This window comes from Sminthopsis crassicaudata, chromosome 2, assembly GCF_048593235.1.
Source record: "Sminthopsis crassicaudata isolate SCR6 chromosome 2, ASM4859323v1, whole genome shotgun sequence".
NCBI classification, from domain to species: domain Eukaryota; kingdom Metazoa; phylum Chordata; class Mammalia; order Dasyuromorphia; family Dasyuridae; genus Sminthopsis; species Sminthopsis crassicaudata.
In genome coordinates this window covers 439209949-439226102 of record NC_133618.1, presented here as the reverse complement: position 1 = coordinate 439226102, position 16154 = coordinate 439209949, and the positions used below count along the sequence as shown (strand labels likewise).

General features: G+C 47.5%; 3 protein-coding genes across 9 annotated transcripts in view; 2 read left to right on the top strand and 1 right to left on the bottom strand.

The window, feature by feature from the left end:
- The window catches only part of NCOA6 (nuclear receptor coactivator 6), a 71716-nt gene extending 70591 nt beyond the window's left edge, over window positions 1–1125 (top strand). For 2 of the 3 annotated variants that reach the window (XM_074292441.1, XM_074292440.1), the window contains one exon: window positions 538–1125. In XM_074292441.1, the coding sequence (XP_074148542.1) occupies window positions 538–584 (47 nt within the window). In that variant the 3' untranslated portion in view covers window positions 585–1125. The remainder of the gene's footprint in view (window positions 1–537) is intronic. The other variant, XR_012486724.1, reaches the window with a different exon arrangement.
- A 1092-nt stretch (window positions 1126–2217) lies between these two features.
- Window positions 2218–10818, bottom strand: TP53INP2 (tumor protein p53 inducible nuclear protein 2). Of its 5 annotated transcripts, none has more exons than XM_074292453.1 (4): window positions 10682–10818; window positions 7618–7811; window positions 6735–6999; window positions 2218–5561 (listed from the first exon to the last, which is right to left on the bottom strand). In XM_074292453.1, the coding sequence occupies exons 2-4, from the start codon at window positions 7745–7747 to the stop codon at window positions 5312–5314; spliced, it is 645 nt and encodes a 214-aa protein (XP_074148554.1). In that variant the 5' UTR covers window positions 7748–7811; window positions 10682–10818; the 3' UTR covers window positions 2218–5311. The 5 variants fall into 5 exon arrangements, with proteins under 5 accessions (XP_074148554.1, XP_074148557.1, XP_074148558.1 ...); XM_074292456.1 differs by having other exon boundaries at window positions 6735–6906; XM_074292457.1 differs by lacking the exon at window positions 10682–10818 and adding an exon at window positions 9556–9987 and having other exon boundaries at window positions 6735–6906.
- A 221-nt stretch (window positions 10819–11039) lies between these two features.
- PIGU (phosphatidylinositol glycan anchor biosynthesis class U) overlaps window positions 11040–16154 on the top strand; it is a 142893-nt gene continuing 137778 nt past the window's right edge. The window contains exon 1 of the mRNA XM_074292451.1: window positions 11040–11825. The gene's annotated coding sequence lies outside the window, so the exon portion shown is untranslated. The remainder of the gene's footprint in view (window positions 11826–16154) is intronic.

Below are 16154 nucleotides of genomic sequence, written 5' to 3'. Positions count from 1 at the left end.
GGGTGTGTGCTTCCTCAGGCATATGTGCCAGGAACTGCCTCAGAAACATCAACAGGTGGAGAGGATACCTCCTCCCGTTCACCACTGGAATTTTTCTGCCCTTTTTGTTCCCTATCATTACGATCCCAGTCAACAGAAATGGTGGTCTTTCCAGATTTTCTTGGAACAGTCCTTCTTTGCCTCCATCTTACATTCTGCTTATTTTATCTTTATGGGGATGCATGTAGCCTTCACAAAGGGAGAGACTCATTTTTTCAGAATCTTTCTATCCGAACACCTAAGTAGTGCTTTTTACATAGTAGATTCTTTTAATTAATCTCTGATCCTATTGCTTACTATTTGACCAGTGTTTGATCCCTAAGAATTGTGGTATAATAACATAGCCTGAGGAGACCCTACTTTGCTACTCAGCTCTAGCTCTCATGGGATTCCCAGTGAGGAAAATTTATCACTGTAGAGCTTGCCAAAGATAGTAGGAAAAAGGAGTCAGAGAGTAGATGTCCTAAACTGTTCCTGTTTTTCCTTTCTTCTTCACAGAGCCTGCAGCCAGCGTGATGCAGTCTAAACGAAGGAAATCCAAGTAAATCACTTCAGGCAAATTGAGACTTGTAAATGTGTGTGAAATTTTACAAAAAACAATTTTGAGCTGTGATTTTTAAAAACAAACACAACAATTTCTGTACAGTTAATCATTTTAATAATGCTGCCTCCCTCAAACCACGTGGCCTCTTCATTAATGAACATCAAGAGAGGCAAGGTCGATGAACCATTTGTTGTGGCAAGATGAAGTTCAAGTTTTCCAAAAAGAATAGTTGTCTCTTGTAAGAAATGACAACCTACTGTTGTAAATGTTTAGATTTCTCATTTGTTTCCTAAGCAAATTAGCAGACACAGTGGCCATTCTTAGGTAGCTGGTGATGTTTTGTGCAGTGGAAGTACTCTGTGAATAGCTGTAATGGGGACAGAAATAATCCCTCTCCTTTGGAAATGTTGTAAATAATTTTATTATAGATGATTTCAGACATATTTGTTGTAGAAAAATGGACCAGTGAATAAAGAGAATCTAAGGGTTTGTATAATGTGGAATTCCAAATGCTCTTAATAAAATGTCATTGTTTTAGACCATCAAGGGCATTAGCCATAGTGATGCATCCTCCAAGGAAGACAAGGTTTTCTCATCTGTAAAATGAAAATTCAGAGGTCAGCTAGTCTAATTCCCTCATTTTACCAATAAGGAAACAGGCCCAAGGAGTTGAAGTCAGACTTACCAGAGGTTAAACAAAACAAAATCAGATCCTGACTGCAAATGCAGGACTAAGGAATCTTGGAGATGCCCTCTAGTTCTAAATCTATCACCTTGAGTATAGAAGGAAACTATTATTCATTGAAGATGCTGAGCACCAGCCATTCTGTCCAAAAGTCCTTAGGTGTTTTTGGACAACCATGAGAGCCTGGGCAAATCAATTCACTTCTTTGCCTCAGTTTCTCCATATGTAAAATGGGGATACCTACTTCCCAAGGTGATTGTGAGAATCTAATGAGCTAGTTGCAAAACACTTATCCTAGGTTCCTGGGATGTAGTAAGCACTACATATGTGTTAGCTATTATCCTGTCTCTCCCAGCTGAGGTAGAGGAGATTTGAGGCCTGAAGATGTTTGTGCACATGGGTTTCTGTGGACCAAGAGGGATATGCAATGGTTTCCCTTGCTCTATCCTTAAGTCTTCAGATTCAGGCCTTATCTTTCCCATTAGGTCAGTAGGCCATTGCATTTGTGGTCCTTTCTGGCATTTGATGGTCACTATTCATAGTCTCCTGATCAGTATCCTCCTCAAGGGTAATCTGAGCCACATTTGAAAGCCCAATGGGGCTTTGTAATCATATTTCCCACCCCTGAGCTAGACCTTTTAGGTCCTAAACAAGAAGTAGGGCTTGTACCTCATCTCAAAAATAGTGCTGTATTTCTATGCTCTCATTGCCTTCTGCTTATGGATCCTTTCAGGTTCATACTACTTATAGCAGAACAGCCCCAGATAGGACTGATAGGGCAGAATAGCACTGCCTCATCCCTGACATTGTCACCTATCAGGGAGCAAAATGGGACTAGAAATATGGCTTTGTCCCAGTGTGCCCCCATAACGTGTCACTTTTCCTACTCAGTGCCTCATAAGCATGGAATCTATGGCATGTTCTAAACCAAGATAATTCAACTTCAGTATATGCTTTAAATAGATTTTTATTTGTGTTTTCCTTTATATTAATTTTTTCCCCCACAGAGGAATAGCATTACAATCTAACACTCACAAGTCCTGTTACACGCACACATACACACACACACACCACGACTGAGTCAAGGTGGTTGCATCCTTGAGTCCACCAACACACATTTTAAACATCCTAAGGTAGGTTCCTCCTAGAATCTGGGCTCAGCATATGACAGAGACACAGCTTGCTAGCTTTGTTTGGAACCAGGCGGCAGGGCTACAGTCAAAGGTATCAGAAAGTGGGTGGTTTGTCTGCATTAAGCCCCCTAGTTCAAAGCCATGTGGATTTAGTAAGGCAATCGAGATCTGGAGCACCTGGGGGGGCAGTGAAGCCCTCTGAGAGAGGAGAGGAGGCGCTCTGTCTAAGGGGCCGATTGGTGGGTTCCTCATTGCACATGTATGCTTAAAACCGGTCACAACTGCACAAACACACACACAGTGGCCCTCTTGTGAGAAGAGAGGGGAGCAAGGGGTCAGGAAATGATACTTGGGGCAAGAGGAGGACAGGTTCATGCTCTCGAGAGTCAGTAGGGAAAGAGTGATGCTGCCCTCGTGAACAGCACATTTTTTAGAAACAAACAGAACAAAAAGATGGGCATCTTCCCCCAACTGTCACACACACACGCACACACAATTTTGTTGAAGTGCTGGTTATACTAATGTCTACCTAATACTCCTCGCAAACTGGTCATTTCCCCAATGTGTCTCAAACAGTTGTCACTGCAGACTGACTCCCTGTCTTAGGTTGCATAGGACTTCATGAATCCTGGTTCCTTAATTTGTTCAAGTTCTGTGGTTTGAAAAACCCTGAACCATGCTAAGGGTGAAAGGCACATACACAGTCCATATAGCATGAAAAGATCTGGTGGCTCTGTAGTCGAACAAATGGGGGACGGAGTGGTGTCAGGTCTTAAAAATCTATAGACGTAAAATATTGCCACACTCGGATGCTACAGTTTCAATGGGATGGTAAAAAAAAGAAAAAAAAGTCTTATAAGGTTGCGTTGATCCTTGGTTACAAAGACTTGAAGGAGTCTTGAGGGGAAGGGAGGCAAACAGGCAAGCAAGGTTTAGGATGGTAGGCTCCTGCTCTCCAGATGTTCTTCACTCCAGTCCCCAATAAGCAGCTCCCCAGAATTCAAAAAGGAAGATGGGAACTTTGAACATTTCAGTGTATCTAGGTGTGACTGAAATGGGAGTTTGGAGAGAAAGACTCTTTCTTGCAAGGTTGAGGGAACCTTAGAAGGGACAGGATGTAATCTTAATCACTGGCTTGTAAGCAAGCTGAAAGTCTTTTTAAAATGTTTCATTTTAATTTAAAAAATAAAATTGAGTTTGTTCCTTGGGGCTGGGAGCCTCTGCCCACATAGCTAATTAAGCTATAGGCACCTGGACTCAGGAAGCTAGCCCTGTTCTCTGGCTATAAGAGCCAGGGCCAAGAAATGAGAAAAGGAGCACGTAGGCAGAATGACCGGCAGTAGAGGAAAGATGCTTGAAAGTTTCAAGATACAGAACTAGCTTAAGAAATAAATCAAGATAAAGAGACAAGAAAAAATAATCTAGAAAGTGACAGGGCTATTCAGGGCATTGCAAGGGGATAGTTGCTGGTATCTAAGCCCGGAATTCACAGCCCACAGCGTCAAAAGGGGCAACTACTTAAGTCCCAGGCTGGCTATAGTTTTGGGACCTTGTCTCCCTCTCCCACACACCTCAAGGAAAAAACTAAACAAAGGTAGGGAACTTCGGTAAAGGTTGATACTAATAGCTCCAATTCCCTAGAGTTGAGATAACCTCAGAATGGGTGGGCAGTAGAAGGGCCAGAGGAGGTGCTTCTCTGCCCTTCTTCCAAGGCCTACATCTAAACAATAGTCAATACTGGAAGGCTGTGAACCTTCCAGAAGACCTGTCCATCCTGGAGCAGAGATTTATCTCTAACTCTAGGGTGGGTGAGACATTTGTAATCTTAAAAAGCACAGAGCTCTGGTGTTGAGGCAGGAAATTGGGCAGCCTAAGTCATTAGAGCCTTCAGGCTGAGATCAGAAGTTATCCTTTTCATTGCCCTCAACCCAGTTCCTAGAGAACCTCTACCCCTCCCCCTTCCCCAGGAAAACCGCTTCACAAGATCACCTGGATCCCCCAGACTCCAATGCTTTAGAGCAAGATAAGAAAGGAGTCAGCTGGACCAGAAGAAGTCCTTTCTGCCTATGGTGGGATCAGATGGAGGAAACCTAAATACACCAAAGCAGCCTTCTGAGCCAGGGTGTCCCTCTCAACTAGTAAAAGTCCAGCTTTCCTATGCTCAGCGGTTCCTTCCTCCAGAGCTACTTCTCTTCTGTCATTTATCATTCTCTAATCTGTTTCTAAATCCCTCCATTCTTTCACTTTCAAGTTTCACATCTCACAGCCCTCTGCAACATACTTTACCTTCAGAGGCCTAGGCCAGCTCTAAGGAGTGTGTCCGAGGCACAGACAATAGAAACGGGCCTTCGGGCAGTGCCACCCAGTTGCCAAGATTTGTCAAGGAGCTTTAGAAGAGTCACACTTGGGTCACTCACTGGACAGTTTTCCTAGTAGGGAGCTTGGGCAAGGACAGTCTCGTGATGGAACTAGTGTTTTGTATGTGTGTAGGTGGAGTTAGATGTAGAGGGAAACAAAGAGGATCGAGGTTGGGGATGAAGACGGGGGTTCAGAATTTACAAGACGGGATTTCTGAGATAAGGAGTGGGAGAAATCAGTACAGATGTGGACATCCGAAGTAAGGGACTGGGGATCTGGGACGAGGGAATGACCAGAGGGAGGCGGTTACCCCACAGAGATGGCTAGCAACACTTCTCCTCTCCTTGGGGAATCGGGGCTTTGGCCAACAAGTCCATGGAACATGTAGGGGTCACCACTTGGGTCCAGAACAAGTGGCAGGAGCAGGCTGGTGAGAAGAAGTGGGGGAGGGTAGTGTCTGTGGGGAGGGGGAGGGAGGCTGGTGAGAGGTTTATTTGAGAGCAGTGTAGAGTGGAGCAGCCCAGAACGGGCAGACAGGCGACCTCAGTAGCGTCAGTAATTGAACTGGCGCTGGCACGGCTGGTGGAGAAAGCTGCCCTGGTGCTTAGACCGACGGGGATGGCGCTCTCGAATACGGTTCTGCCGCTGGACAACCTTGGGGCTCAGCCTCTGCCGGTCGGCCTTCTGGCGGGCCCGCTGCACCCACCGGGCCTGACCGGCCTTTTCCAGCACCGCTGTCCGAGGGGGCATCGAGGCTGCGTGGTGCCTGGGAGCTGGATCCCGGTGGGATTGCATGACCTCCCTTGGGGAGAGGAGGCATAGAGCAGGCTCAGAACGGAGCTTTGGAGGAGGCCCATCGCCACTGCTCACAACCCCAGGATCTCCAAAACCCCCCATGCTGCCTGACCTCGAATTCCAGCCCTTTGATTTGTGGTATCCTTTCCACTGCCAGGCTGGCTTCATCTCCTGCTGGGACTCTTGGCCAGCTAACTCCCCTACCTCCAGTCTACCCTACACAATTCATCTAACATGAAAGTGCCCTCTCTTCAAAGAGCATAGTCCCTGGTGCTGTTCTTTCCTCCCCCCAAAAGGGTGACAAACAGATTCTTCCAGCTTACTGTGCTTCTCTCTGGCTACACTACTCAGGAACAGTCCCTTCCTCCCCTCAAGTGGGGATCACTCAAGTCCCCTCTAGAGTCCTGCTTAGGCCAGGAGTTCTCTGTGAATGTCTTAAAAAAAAAAAATAAATCTGTAGGTTCATGTCACCACCCAAAAAAAGGGTTAACCTTGGTTTAAGTTATTTACCTTCACCTCAAAGATTCTTCCTTGCCACCAGGGAATCTATTATTCCCTGAGCACAGCCAAGCCCTACCTCACACAGGATTTTTTTTTTCCCCCTGAGGCTGGGGTTAAGTGACTTGCCAGGGTCACACAGCTAAGAAGTGATAAGTGTCTGAGACCAGATTTGAACTCGGGTCCTCCTGAATTCAAGGCTGTGCTCTATCCACTGCACCACCCAGATGCCCTTCACACAGGATTTTTCAAAAGACCTCAGTACGTCCTAGCTCAATACCCCACTTTCTCACTCGCAACCACGATCTCCCAGGGACAGTGAGGATTCTGACTATGACCATAGCTCCAGAACCTCCCCCCTTCCCGTCTACATGAACATACAGGAACCCCCTGCCTAGCTCTACTTGTCTATTAGAAAACCTAAGTAACCCAACCTCAGGACCAGGCACCAACCCAGTAGAGAACGGTGCCCTTGGTGCTCAGACCAGCACGGGGAGCACTCCCAGACAGAGCGCTGCTTCTGGGCAGCTTCAGGCTCAGCTGGGGGGCACTCTGGAGGAGGGCTGCACCCACCAGGCCTAGCTGCCTTTTCCATCAGTGTTCAGATCCCCCAGCCCCCCCTTGGCCCTTCCCCTTCCCCTAGTCTCATTCTACACTCTTCCCTATCCTGTCCCTGGCTCACCGGTGGCCAGCTCTAGCTGGAGGTGGGCTCCGGGGTGGGGTCAGGCTCCGGTCGGGTCCAGGCTCCAGAACGATGGTACTGCCAGTGACATAGACAGACATACTGGGGTGCTCGATGAGCAGGTCCTCCAAGGGGCTGCTCTCCAGGTGGGCAGGCCCCAGCTCAGGCCCCTCTGCAGTGAAACAGGCGGGAGGGGTAACAAACCAGCTCTCATCCAGCAAGCAGGGGGGGGCTGCTTTGGGACTTGGTGGGGCAGCAAAACTATCTGGGGGGAGGGGAGGGGATCAGCAGCAGGGGCAGGGCACCACACATACAGGGACACATGGTAGGGTAGGGAAGAGAAAGGGGAATAATTAGTCAGACCCAAAGCCCATTGGTGTCAGAAGAGCCTTTCCCCCAAGCTGGCACCCATCTCTGGTTAATCCTTTTTTCCTCCCATAGGACAGGCCGGCTCCTACTCTTCTAAGACTAGAGCAACAAGCAACTCCTTTAGAAGCAGCTGCCCTCTGGGGGAAGGGACCAGCAAACCTTTCCTGGTCAGAGACCTAGGGAACCCCTCCGGATACTTCCCTACGATCTCTCTCAAGCCAGGACACAGTCCTCTAGGCTGATCAGAGGTATTCCCCCTACTCCCTGCAATAGAAATCACTCTCTTACACTCCACAAACTCCATTTTCCCTGAATACCTTCAAATGAACCTTGAAAGAGAATCTGGAATATCTCCTAGCTATCATCCCTTCCAATATGGGGGATGTGAGGACCCAGGAATTCTAGCCCTACTCCCAACCCAGCTCTCTCGAGTCCAGAGACCCTTGTATAGACACTGAAGTGGAACAGGCTGGGGCAGTCAGCCACGCAAGGTCTTCTCCAGCCACTTACTTACCAGGCAGGTCAATAATAAGCCAGCCATCCACTTCTTCCTCATTCTCAGGGCAGACGAAGGCTTTGGGGGAGGGAGGCTCCTCAGATGGTGGGCTGGTGCTAAAGAAGAGGCTGGTGAGCCGCTGGAACATCGTGCACTAGGCGGGGTAGGGGAGATAGGAGTGGAAGGCCCAGCTTCAGTAGCCTTACAGAGACCTGAGCAAAAGGAAGCAAAAAATCAATCAGATCCTGGTTCCTGCTCCCATATCTCATAGTCAGGCTGGGAAAGAGAAGACTCTTGTGTCCATGCAGGGATGCTTCCCATACCTGAGATAGGAAGTAGAAATGTTCTGGATCCCAGGGGGGAGAGATTTTGAGAAAGGGGTATAGAATAAGCCTTTAACACATGTAAGAAAGGGAAACTCCCTGGAGGGAGTAGGAGGAAGACAACAGAGAAATTCATCTCCCCTCTACCAAAAGCTGAGCAAGGTTTCCTGCAACAGAGAGGAATCCTTGGGCACAAAGCATGGGCCCAGGGAGGCAGTCATTCCCACAAGTACTGAATATCTTCCTCCTACCAACCTCTCCCCAAGCCTTTTATTCTCCCCCTCACCCCTACCCTCCCCCAGACAGCAAGCTAAATACATTTTCTCATCTATTTGCTCTGAGACAATTCAGAGCCTTGGGCCCACATATTCCAGGCCTGAAATTGAGCAACCAGTCACTTAGTTGTTCTACTCAGTGCATCCCCACACTGTAGCCCCATTCCTAAAATAGTCTAAATAGTGCTCTGTCTTAGGGGATTGAGAGCAGCCTGGACAGTGGATAGATAATCCAGCCATGGAGTTGTGAAAACCCAAGCTCACTTTCTACTTCTGACACTGATTATATGATCTTGAGCAAGTCAGTCAGTTTCCCAGGCAAATAAGTTGCTGAAGAATTTCTGCTACGTCAGTACAGGGAGTTCCCTCATCTTGCATTCCCTGTACCAGACCTCTTTCACTTCCAAAAAAAAGAGTTAATTACAGGGAAAGCTCCACCTAAGAAAAGGGATTTGGCTCCACAGAGACTCAGCTCTGAGGTCCAAGGGGCTGCATGGTAGAGGAAACCTCAGTTCCAATTATGCTACTAAGTGTTCGACCTTAGGCAAAGCATTCCCATTTGCCATGTTTTGGTCTCTAAGGTCTCCTGTAGCTTTGACTTCTTAGGATATCGGGACCTAGCTGAAGACTGAGACAGATTTGGTTCATGAACTTAAGCATTTCACACAATTGTCAAGGATTGGGATCCTAACACACCTGGATCCCACCACTTTCATGGGAGCATCAGAACCCAAGCAGGTTCCTCCTAGCCAAACCCTTTCCTTGTTTTGACTTCCCCAAATAGCCCTTGGGAGAACAAATCCCTTTAGTCATTGCAAGAGTGCCCAAAATAGATACTGTGGCTCCCAGTGAGTCAGTGGTGCAGCTAAGAATGGGACCCCAGAATCCCAGCTCTGAAAAACGGCCTGTCCTCCAACCAAATTCTTGCCTGCTCTCCAAGTACAATCGCTTTCACAGGAAAGGGGTCATTATCATAGTGGTCCTTACATTTCTAGTGCTTTGTGGGTGCTCAGCCCACATCCACCTGGTGAAGGAGATAGGCTATTGTCCCCATTTTATAGACTGGGAAACTTGAGGGTTGGAGAGGGGAAATTTTTTTTGCCCACCAGCCCACTTAGCCTGGCCTGGAATCCGGGAAATCTGACCCCAACCCTCAAGGTTTCCTCTATTGCACCAAGTTGGTTGGACGGGCAGGCCGATAAGTAGGCACATTTGCCATTAGCCCCCCTCCATCCCTAGCCCTCCAAGAGGATAACGGCCTCGTTCTCTGCTTGCCCACCCAACGGGGCTCCCTCTTCAAGGACAAGGAGAAGCAGAAAAGGAAACAGGCCAAGGGAGAAAACTAAGACAAACCTCACCAGCTCCAACTGGACCCCGGACAGGCGCTGTGGCCCCAGAGGTCATAAGCTCCAGGATTGTATTACCTGCCTCCTGATGCCCCCCCTCCCTCTTTCCCGGGGAATGAAAGGCAGAGCTAGGTAGGCTGAGAGGAAACGGCACCGGCACCGACCCTCCAGCTGCTGGAGTCTCTGGCCACAGAGCTATTTCCCGGGAGTTTTAAAGGCTCATGCATGTCAATCATTACTTGCTCTGGGTGGCCCTGGGGAGACCCACTGAACCCAGATGCCAGGCCTCAGGAACTAATTGGCCCTTCCTCGCCACGGTCCCAAGACCAACCCTAAGGCCCCCCCCACATACACACACCCCACATCCCTCCCGGGCCCCTCCCGTCCAGCCACAGGCCTCGCCCCATCAGGCCTCTATCCAGTTCCAACCCAGCCGGGTCACCAGAGGACAGCCGGAGTTGGGGGAGTAGAGGGTGTCGGGGAGGAGCCGGCCTTGGTGACGACTCAATGTCATATGCAAATACGATGACGTAACCGCAGCGGACAACCCCCGGGAGCCAATGGGCAGAGGGCAGTGTGGCTCCGGGCTCCTGCGGTTGGCGAAGCGGCGAAGCCCAGAGACAAAGGCCCAGGAGTGAAGCCGGATCTCTAGCTGAGGAGGGAGGGTAACCCCGCGGGACGCAGGGTCTAGCGCTCTCGGGCCAGCCCGGCCTCCGCAGCCCAGGGGTCGCGGCACTCCGAAGAGGCAGGGTTTGCATCCAGGCCTAGGAGCCGCGATCGGGGGGCCCGGGAGCTTCCTCCATCCCTCTCCGTCCCCTCGCAGTAGCGAATGCGTAGCTCCAGGGGCGTCCTCCCTCTCCAGAAAGCCGCTCCCCCGCAGCCTCCTGTCCGGCACAGAGCCGCAAGCCCCCTTCCTTACCGTTTTCTACCTCCGAGGGCTGTTCCTCCCACCCCTCCTCCGCGCCGCCTCCCGGGAGCCGGGAATCGGGAGCCACAAGCGGCCCCTAACGTCCCGAGCGGTGCGGGTCCCCGAGCAGACCCCGAAATACCCCGAGCCCCCCACCGCGCTGCGCCTCTGCCAGCGCTCAGGGCACCCCGGCTCGGAGCTGCAGAGGGGCCCAGGCCGGAATGCACTGACCTGGGGCTGCTTCCAGGCGCCGGCCACGTCCCGGGGCAGCGAGCGCGGAGCTGGCCGGAGCGGAGCTGAGGAGCAGGCGACGGGAAAAGGGAGAGGAAGCCGGCTGTGGCGGAGTGTCCTGAAGCGGGAGGCTCCTCAGAGGTCCAGCAACATCGCTGGGGGCCGGCTCCGGGGCTGGCTGCTAGCGGGGATGCGGCTTTGCTTCCAGCGCTCCCGGCGGGGGTTGGTGTATTGGCAGCAGATCCGCCGGGGCTCACGGCACAAATTGGAACGCTCAAACAGCTGATTGTGACGTCACAAAGGGGCCCGCCCGCCCTCACGTCACGGCCCGGGCGGCTCGAGGCCAATCAAGAATTGCGTGTCCTCCCCCAGCCCGGATCCCCTACCCCCATCCCGGGGATCCAGCCACAACAGGGCATAATAACACTGAGTTTCCGACCAACCTCCTTTAGTCCCGAGCCAGCCCAGTGGGTCAGTCGATCCTACTTGACCCACTTGGGGGGCCCAGCTTCTCCTCTAGCCCCACGCTCCCCCTCTTAGCCGCCCCACCTTGGGCACCGGGTCGGGTTGTTGCCTCCGCGATTCTTCCTGCCCCTACGGTCCCCCCACATTCTTTATCCAACCCCGCCCCTGTTCTCTGGAGAAGGGGGAGGTGAAAGGAGAGATCCGGTAAGACTGGTCTCCTGGGTCTTAGGAGCTCTAGGGGAGACTGCTCTGTATGGAAGGGCCCCCTGCTGATCCTCAAGGGTGAGTGAGATGCTTCCTGAGAGGTCCCTGGGAGACCTGGGGATGTGAGGAAGGCACGGAGTGCCCACAGAATAGGGAGGCCTAAATGCAGAGCCCCCGGGGAAAACTCCGGTGTAAGAGCCCCGGAGGAGAGGTCACAAATGAACCACCTTGGTTCCTTTAAAGTTCAGTGGCCTTCAGAGGTTCCAGGACTTTAGATATGGGAGAGGGACCTTTAAAAATGGTCTAGGGCTACTTGGGTACTTCTCAGAACAGAGTTCGGAAGCTTCTGGTTCCAGGATCTTTATGGAGGAGGGAGCTACAGAGGAAATCAGTGTAGAAGACTGGACGCTGTTCCTAATTAAGAAAAAACAAGGAATCTCCATTCCTTGAGAGGGCTCCTCATTTTAAGAATAAGGTGAGTCCCTCAAGCTAAAGTCTGTGTGGAATTTGAATTTCCTTAGCAGTCCAATTCTGCAACCCATAAACCTGCTTCAAAACTAGCACTTCAAAACTGGAGACAGAAGAGAAGGCAAGCTCTGTAACTATAGAGACTGTTTCATTTTTATCTTTGTATTGTCAGCACTTAGCACAATGTCTGGCACCTAGTGGGTGCTTGATAATTGATGGAAAGGCATCTTGAAGACCATAATCCATTTCTCTTGTCATGGAGAAACAAACAGAAGAGCAGAAAAAGGAAGACAGGAGTTCAAATCACTCAGAGGATCTAGGTTTCCTGACACTTTTAAGTTTTATGATTTTTCACCCGTTCCTTCAGAGTCAGCTATGCCATTAACTTGGTAGCATTAAGCAAATTCTTTCTCCTCTGAGTCTTATTTTCTCTATTTGCACAATGAGAGGATAGGATTTGATCTTTCAACTCTTTTTTTCCTCTAAATCCTATACTTCCACTCTTTCCAGGAATCTACAGCTGCAAAACCTTATACTTCCAGTTCCTCACTTTCTAGAAGAGAATTAGCTTTTGTTACTCTCAGGATCCTACATTTGAGGATGTGGAGATATTTGGGGGAGGGAGTTAGGAGAGTCTAACTCTTCCCCCTGATAGAAAAGGGGTCAGTGTATAGAAGCTGAATTGACTCTTGAGGCCCATGTTTGTCTGCCCACCATGGCACAACAGGAAGCTGTGGACTTGAGAATCCTAGGGAACCTTGGACTAGAAGTGGGGTTAGGCCAGAAACATGCCTTATTACTTTGTCACTGACCACACCAAGCCTGGCTCCAGGACACAGAGAAGGGGCCCCATGTGACTGGCTCACCCAGAAGGGTGAGGCCCCAGGATGCTTGAATCTAGCAGAGAATGATGACTCAATGTTCCTGCTGTCTGGCCCAGGTACTAGGCCCAAAGCAAGGAAAGAGCAATAACTCCTTATACCCTGACCCTGACCTCTTGACCAATATTTGGTTTCTAAACTTTCCACAAAAGACAACAAATGTGTATCAGAAAGAATGCTGGATTTGGAATCAGCACACTCCTGGATTTGATTCCTACCTCAGATCCTTAATAGCTATGACTTACCATGACTGTCATTTAGTTTCTCTAGTTCTAATAGCATCTACTCACAAGATTGTTATAAAATAAAATAAGATGAGATGAGATGTGTAATGCCTCTCGGCAAACCTAAAAGTGCTGTTCACATTATGATTCTGACCACATCTCTCCCCTGCTCAGGAAGCTTCAATGGCTCCTATTGTCCAGAAGAGAAAGTCACAGGATTATAATGTGATTTAGAGCTGAAAGGGACCTGAGAGATCATCTCGTCCAGCCTCCTTATGTTACAGATGAGAAATCTCAGGCTTTATAGAGGTAAATTGACTTGGAGCTGGGATTTGAATCTAGGTCTTCATATTACAAAAGCACTGCTTTTTTACTCAGCCTGGCATTCAAGTTGTAGGCAACTCCAATTTATTATTCATAATTCCCCATCTTAGGTTATCTCGTCTTCCACACAGGTCTCCTTCTTTGATCATACCCCCTGCTTAGAATGTCTTTCTCTAAGCCCTAAAATGCTTTAAGACCCAGTCATACTCATGCTTCCTCTAGAAAATCAACTTATAGGGAGTTATTTTCCAACTAATGTGGAACCCTAAATTGAAGGACATAATAGATGCTCAATAAATGTCTGGATTGGCTGCCTGATAGGAGGAATTTAGGCTCAGAGGAATCTAAGGATCAGAATTTTCAGCTTGGAGCCCAGAAGGGGCAAATGTGATCACTGCCTTGGGCTTTGTCCCAAGACCCCAATCAATCCGAGGTCATAGGGCTAGGATTTAACTGCAACTCTGACCTGGTCAAAGTTTGGGGTTTGAAGGTCCCTTTGGAACAGATGGATGGCATCCCAGGACACACTCATTATTGGGGAGGGAAAAGCTGTATCTTTTGGGGACCTCTCTGATCTAAGAAAGTCCAATGGCAAATTTTAAGGGCCATAGGTCATATATCTTAGTTTACAACAAACACTAAGCATCAATTAAAATTACAAAATAACCCCCTGGGCTAGACTGGGGATACATAGATTAAAATTACCTCAAAAAACTATTTTACTTGGATACAAGAGATAATACAGAAATATGATACAATATAATTTGAGGAGGAAAAGACATTAGAAACAGTGGTGTGCTTGTAAGTGTGGGGGTGGGGAACTGGAAAGCCCAGAATCAAAGAAGGTCTCACGGGAGAGTTAGCAGGAGAAAGAAGGCAAGGACGCTGAGAGGTAATAATGGAGGAGTGATTTTTAGGTATTGGAGACCCCTCCTAAGGATCACAAACTCATGTCCCCTAGGATTACAGATTTAGAGCTACATAGAACTTGAGAGGTCACCACCTTATTTTCCTCCTCCTCTGTCTCCAGATACTTAAGAGTAGCAGATGGACTGAGCTCTTCTACATCTCAGTCCAGATTTAGTGGCCCTATGTCTTTGAGGGAAGAACCCTATTAGCCATGACCACAAATCCTGACTGGGTCAGAATACAGAAGATAAGCTAGACTCCCACTAGGAAAGGAACTTAGAGCTTTTTCCTCTGGTAGATAGGTAGATGAATGTGAATGTTTCCCTTTCCCTTGTGAAAATACTCCTATACATTTTCACACACACCCTAAATGTGTAAACGTAGAAGGCCGCCTTGGAGTCAGAAGACCCAAGTAAAAGTCCAAACTCTTAACACCTACTAGTTGTGTAATTCTGATGGTCAGTTCATCTGCCTGAGCCTCAGTTTCTCCATCTGTAAAATGAGAAAAATTACTTGTACTACAGACTTCACAGAACCATTTTAAGTAAAAGCATCTTAGAGTAGAGGCAAGTTTTAGATCTGAATCTGAGTTTAAAAAATTGACTCACGAGTAGGCTATCTCTGAGATTCTTGTCAGCCTTATGCTATGTTGATAAGATTGATTTTACTGCTTAAAATAATTTTATTTTATCCAATTTTACTGAACTTTTTATGTAAAAAAATTAAAATAAAATCAATTAAAGAACTTGAAAAAAATAAATAAAATTAAAAATTGACTCACTTGCCCTTGTTAACCATGGCAAATTATTTAACCTCTCTTAGTCTGAGTTTCCTCATTTGGAATAATAGTGGATAATAATGCCTTTGCCTTCCTCATAGGGTTAACAGCATTGATTTTCCAACTTTTTTGATCTCAAGACTCCTTTATACACTTAAAATTATTAAGTATTATTATAAAATAATATTTTAATAAAATGCTTTTATTTACATAGATTATATCCATGTTTATCACATTAAAAACTAGAATGTCAATATTTTTTTTGTATATACAGACTCTCCCAAAAGTCTTAATGCACTTCTAAACAACTAAAGCTGCTAATACAGCTTAAAACTGTACTAAGATAATATACACTTTGTTTATATATATATGTATATATGTACATAAATGTGCATTTTTCCCCAGTTATCATGTATAATGTGGAAATTGGCCAGTGAGAGCAATGCCCTTATGATCTTGTACAAATGTTTAGCCTGATGCAATCCCTCAAGTGAACATCAAAGCATACACAAGTGTAACTGTTTCTGGTCCTCATGATGAAGAAAGACTTTTCAGTTGGCCTCTTTGCTGGAACAGAATGTGAATACAAAAGGCTGCTATGATTTAACCTTTTTCTCTTTCCTGTCTTGATGCCTTGGAGTGAAGAGGTGAGGAGGAGGAGATCTTTAATTAAATCTCCTGGTCGGGAGAGAGTTCACTATGAGTTGAAAGGAAGTTTATAAAGTATCCAAGGCCAGTGGGTAGTGGAGCTTCCAAGCTACCTTCTTGATTCAGTCCAGTCCAGTCAGTACTGAATAAATCCTGGTTTATTCAGAGATACTGGCTTAAGGAAAGAAGCAATTCATGCAGTGGCTATGCAGTATTCAGAAAGCAAATTTGATATGACAAAGCTTTGATAAATTTTAAAAAAACTTTATAGCTTTTAGTCTGAATTCACTCTCCCCAAAGACTGAAGTAGTATGGGAGAGAATATACCCTTGCTATTCTTGATGCGTTAAAAGTTAATTGATATTATTTGGTTAAATGATATTAGGATGCTAATCACTGAGTCAACGATTGTTACCTCTGCAACTAAAAAATCATGTTGGGGAAAAAATACTAGAATGGGGGCTCAAGACAATAGCTTTAAAAGCGCCCCATTGCCCCTTAAGAATATCCCTTGACCTCTAAGAAAGCAACTATCTATCCCTTTCTCTGAGGGAACTGAGAATGAGAATGGA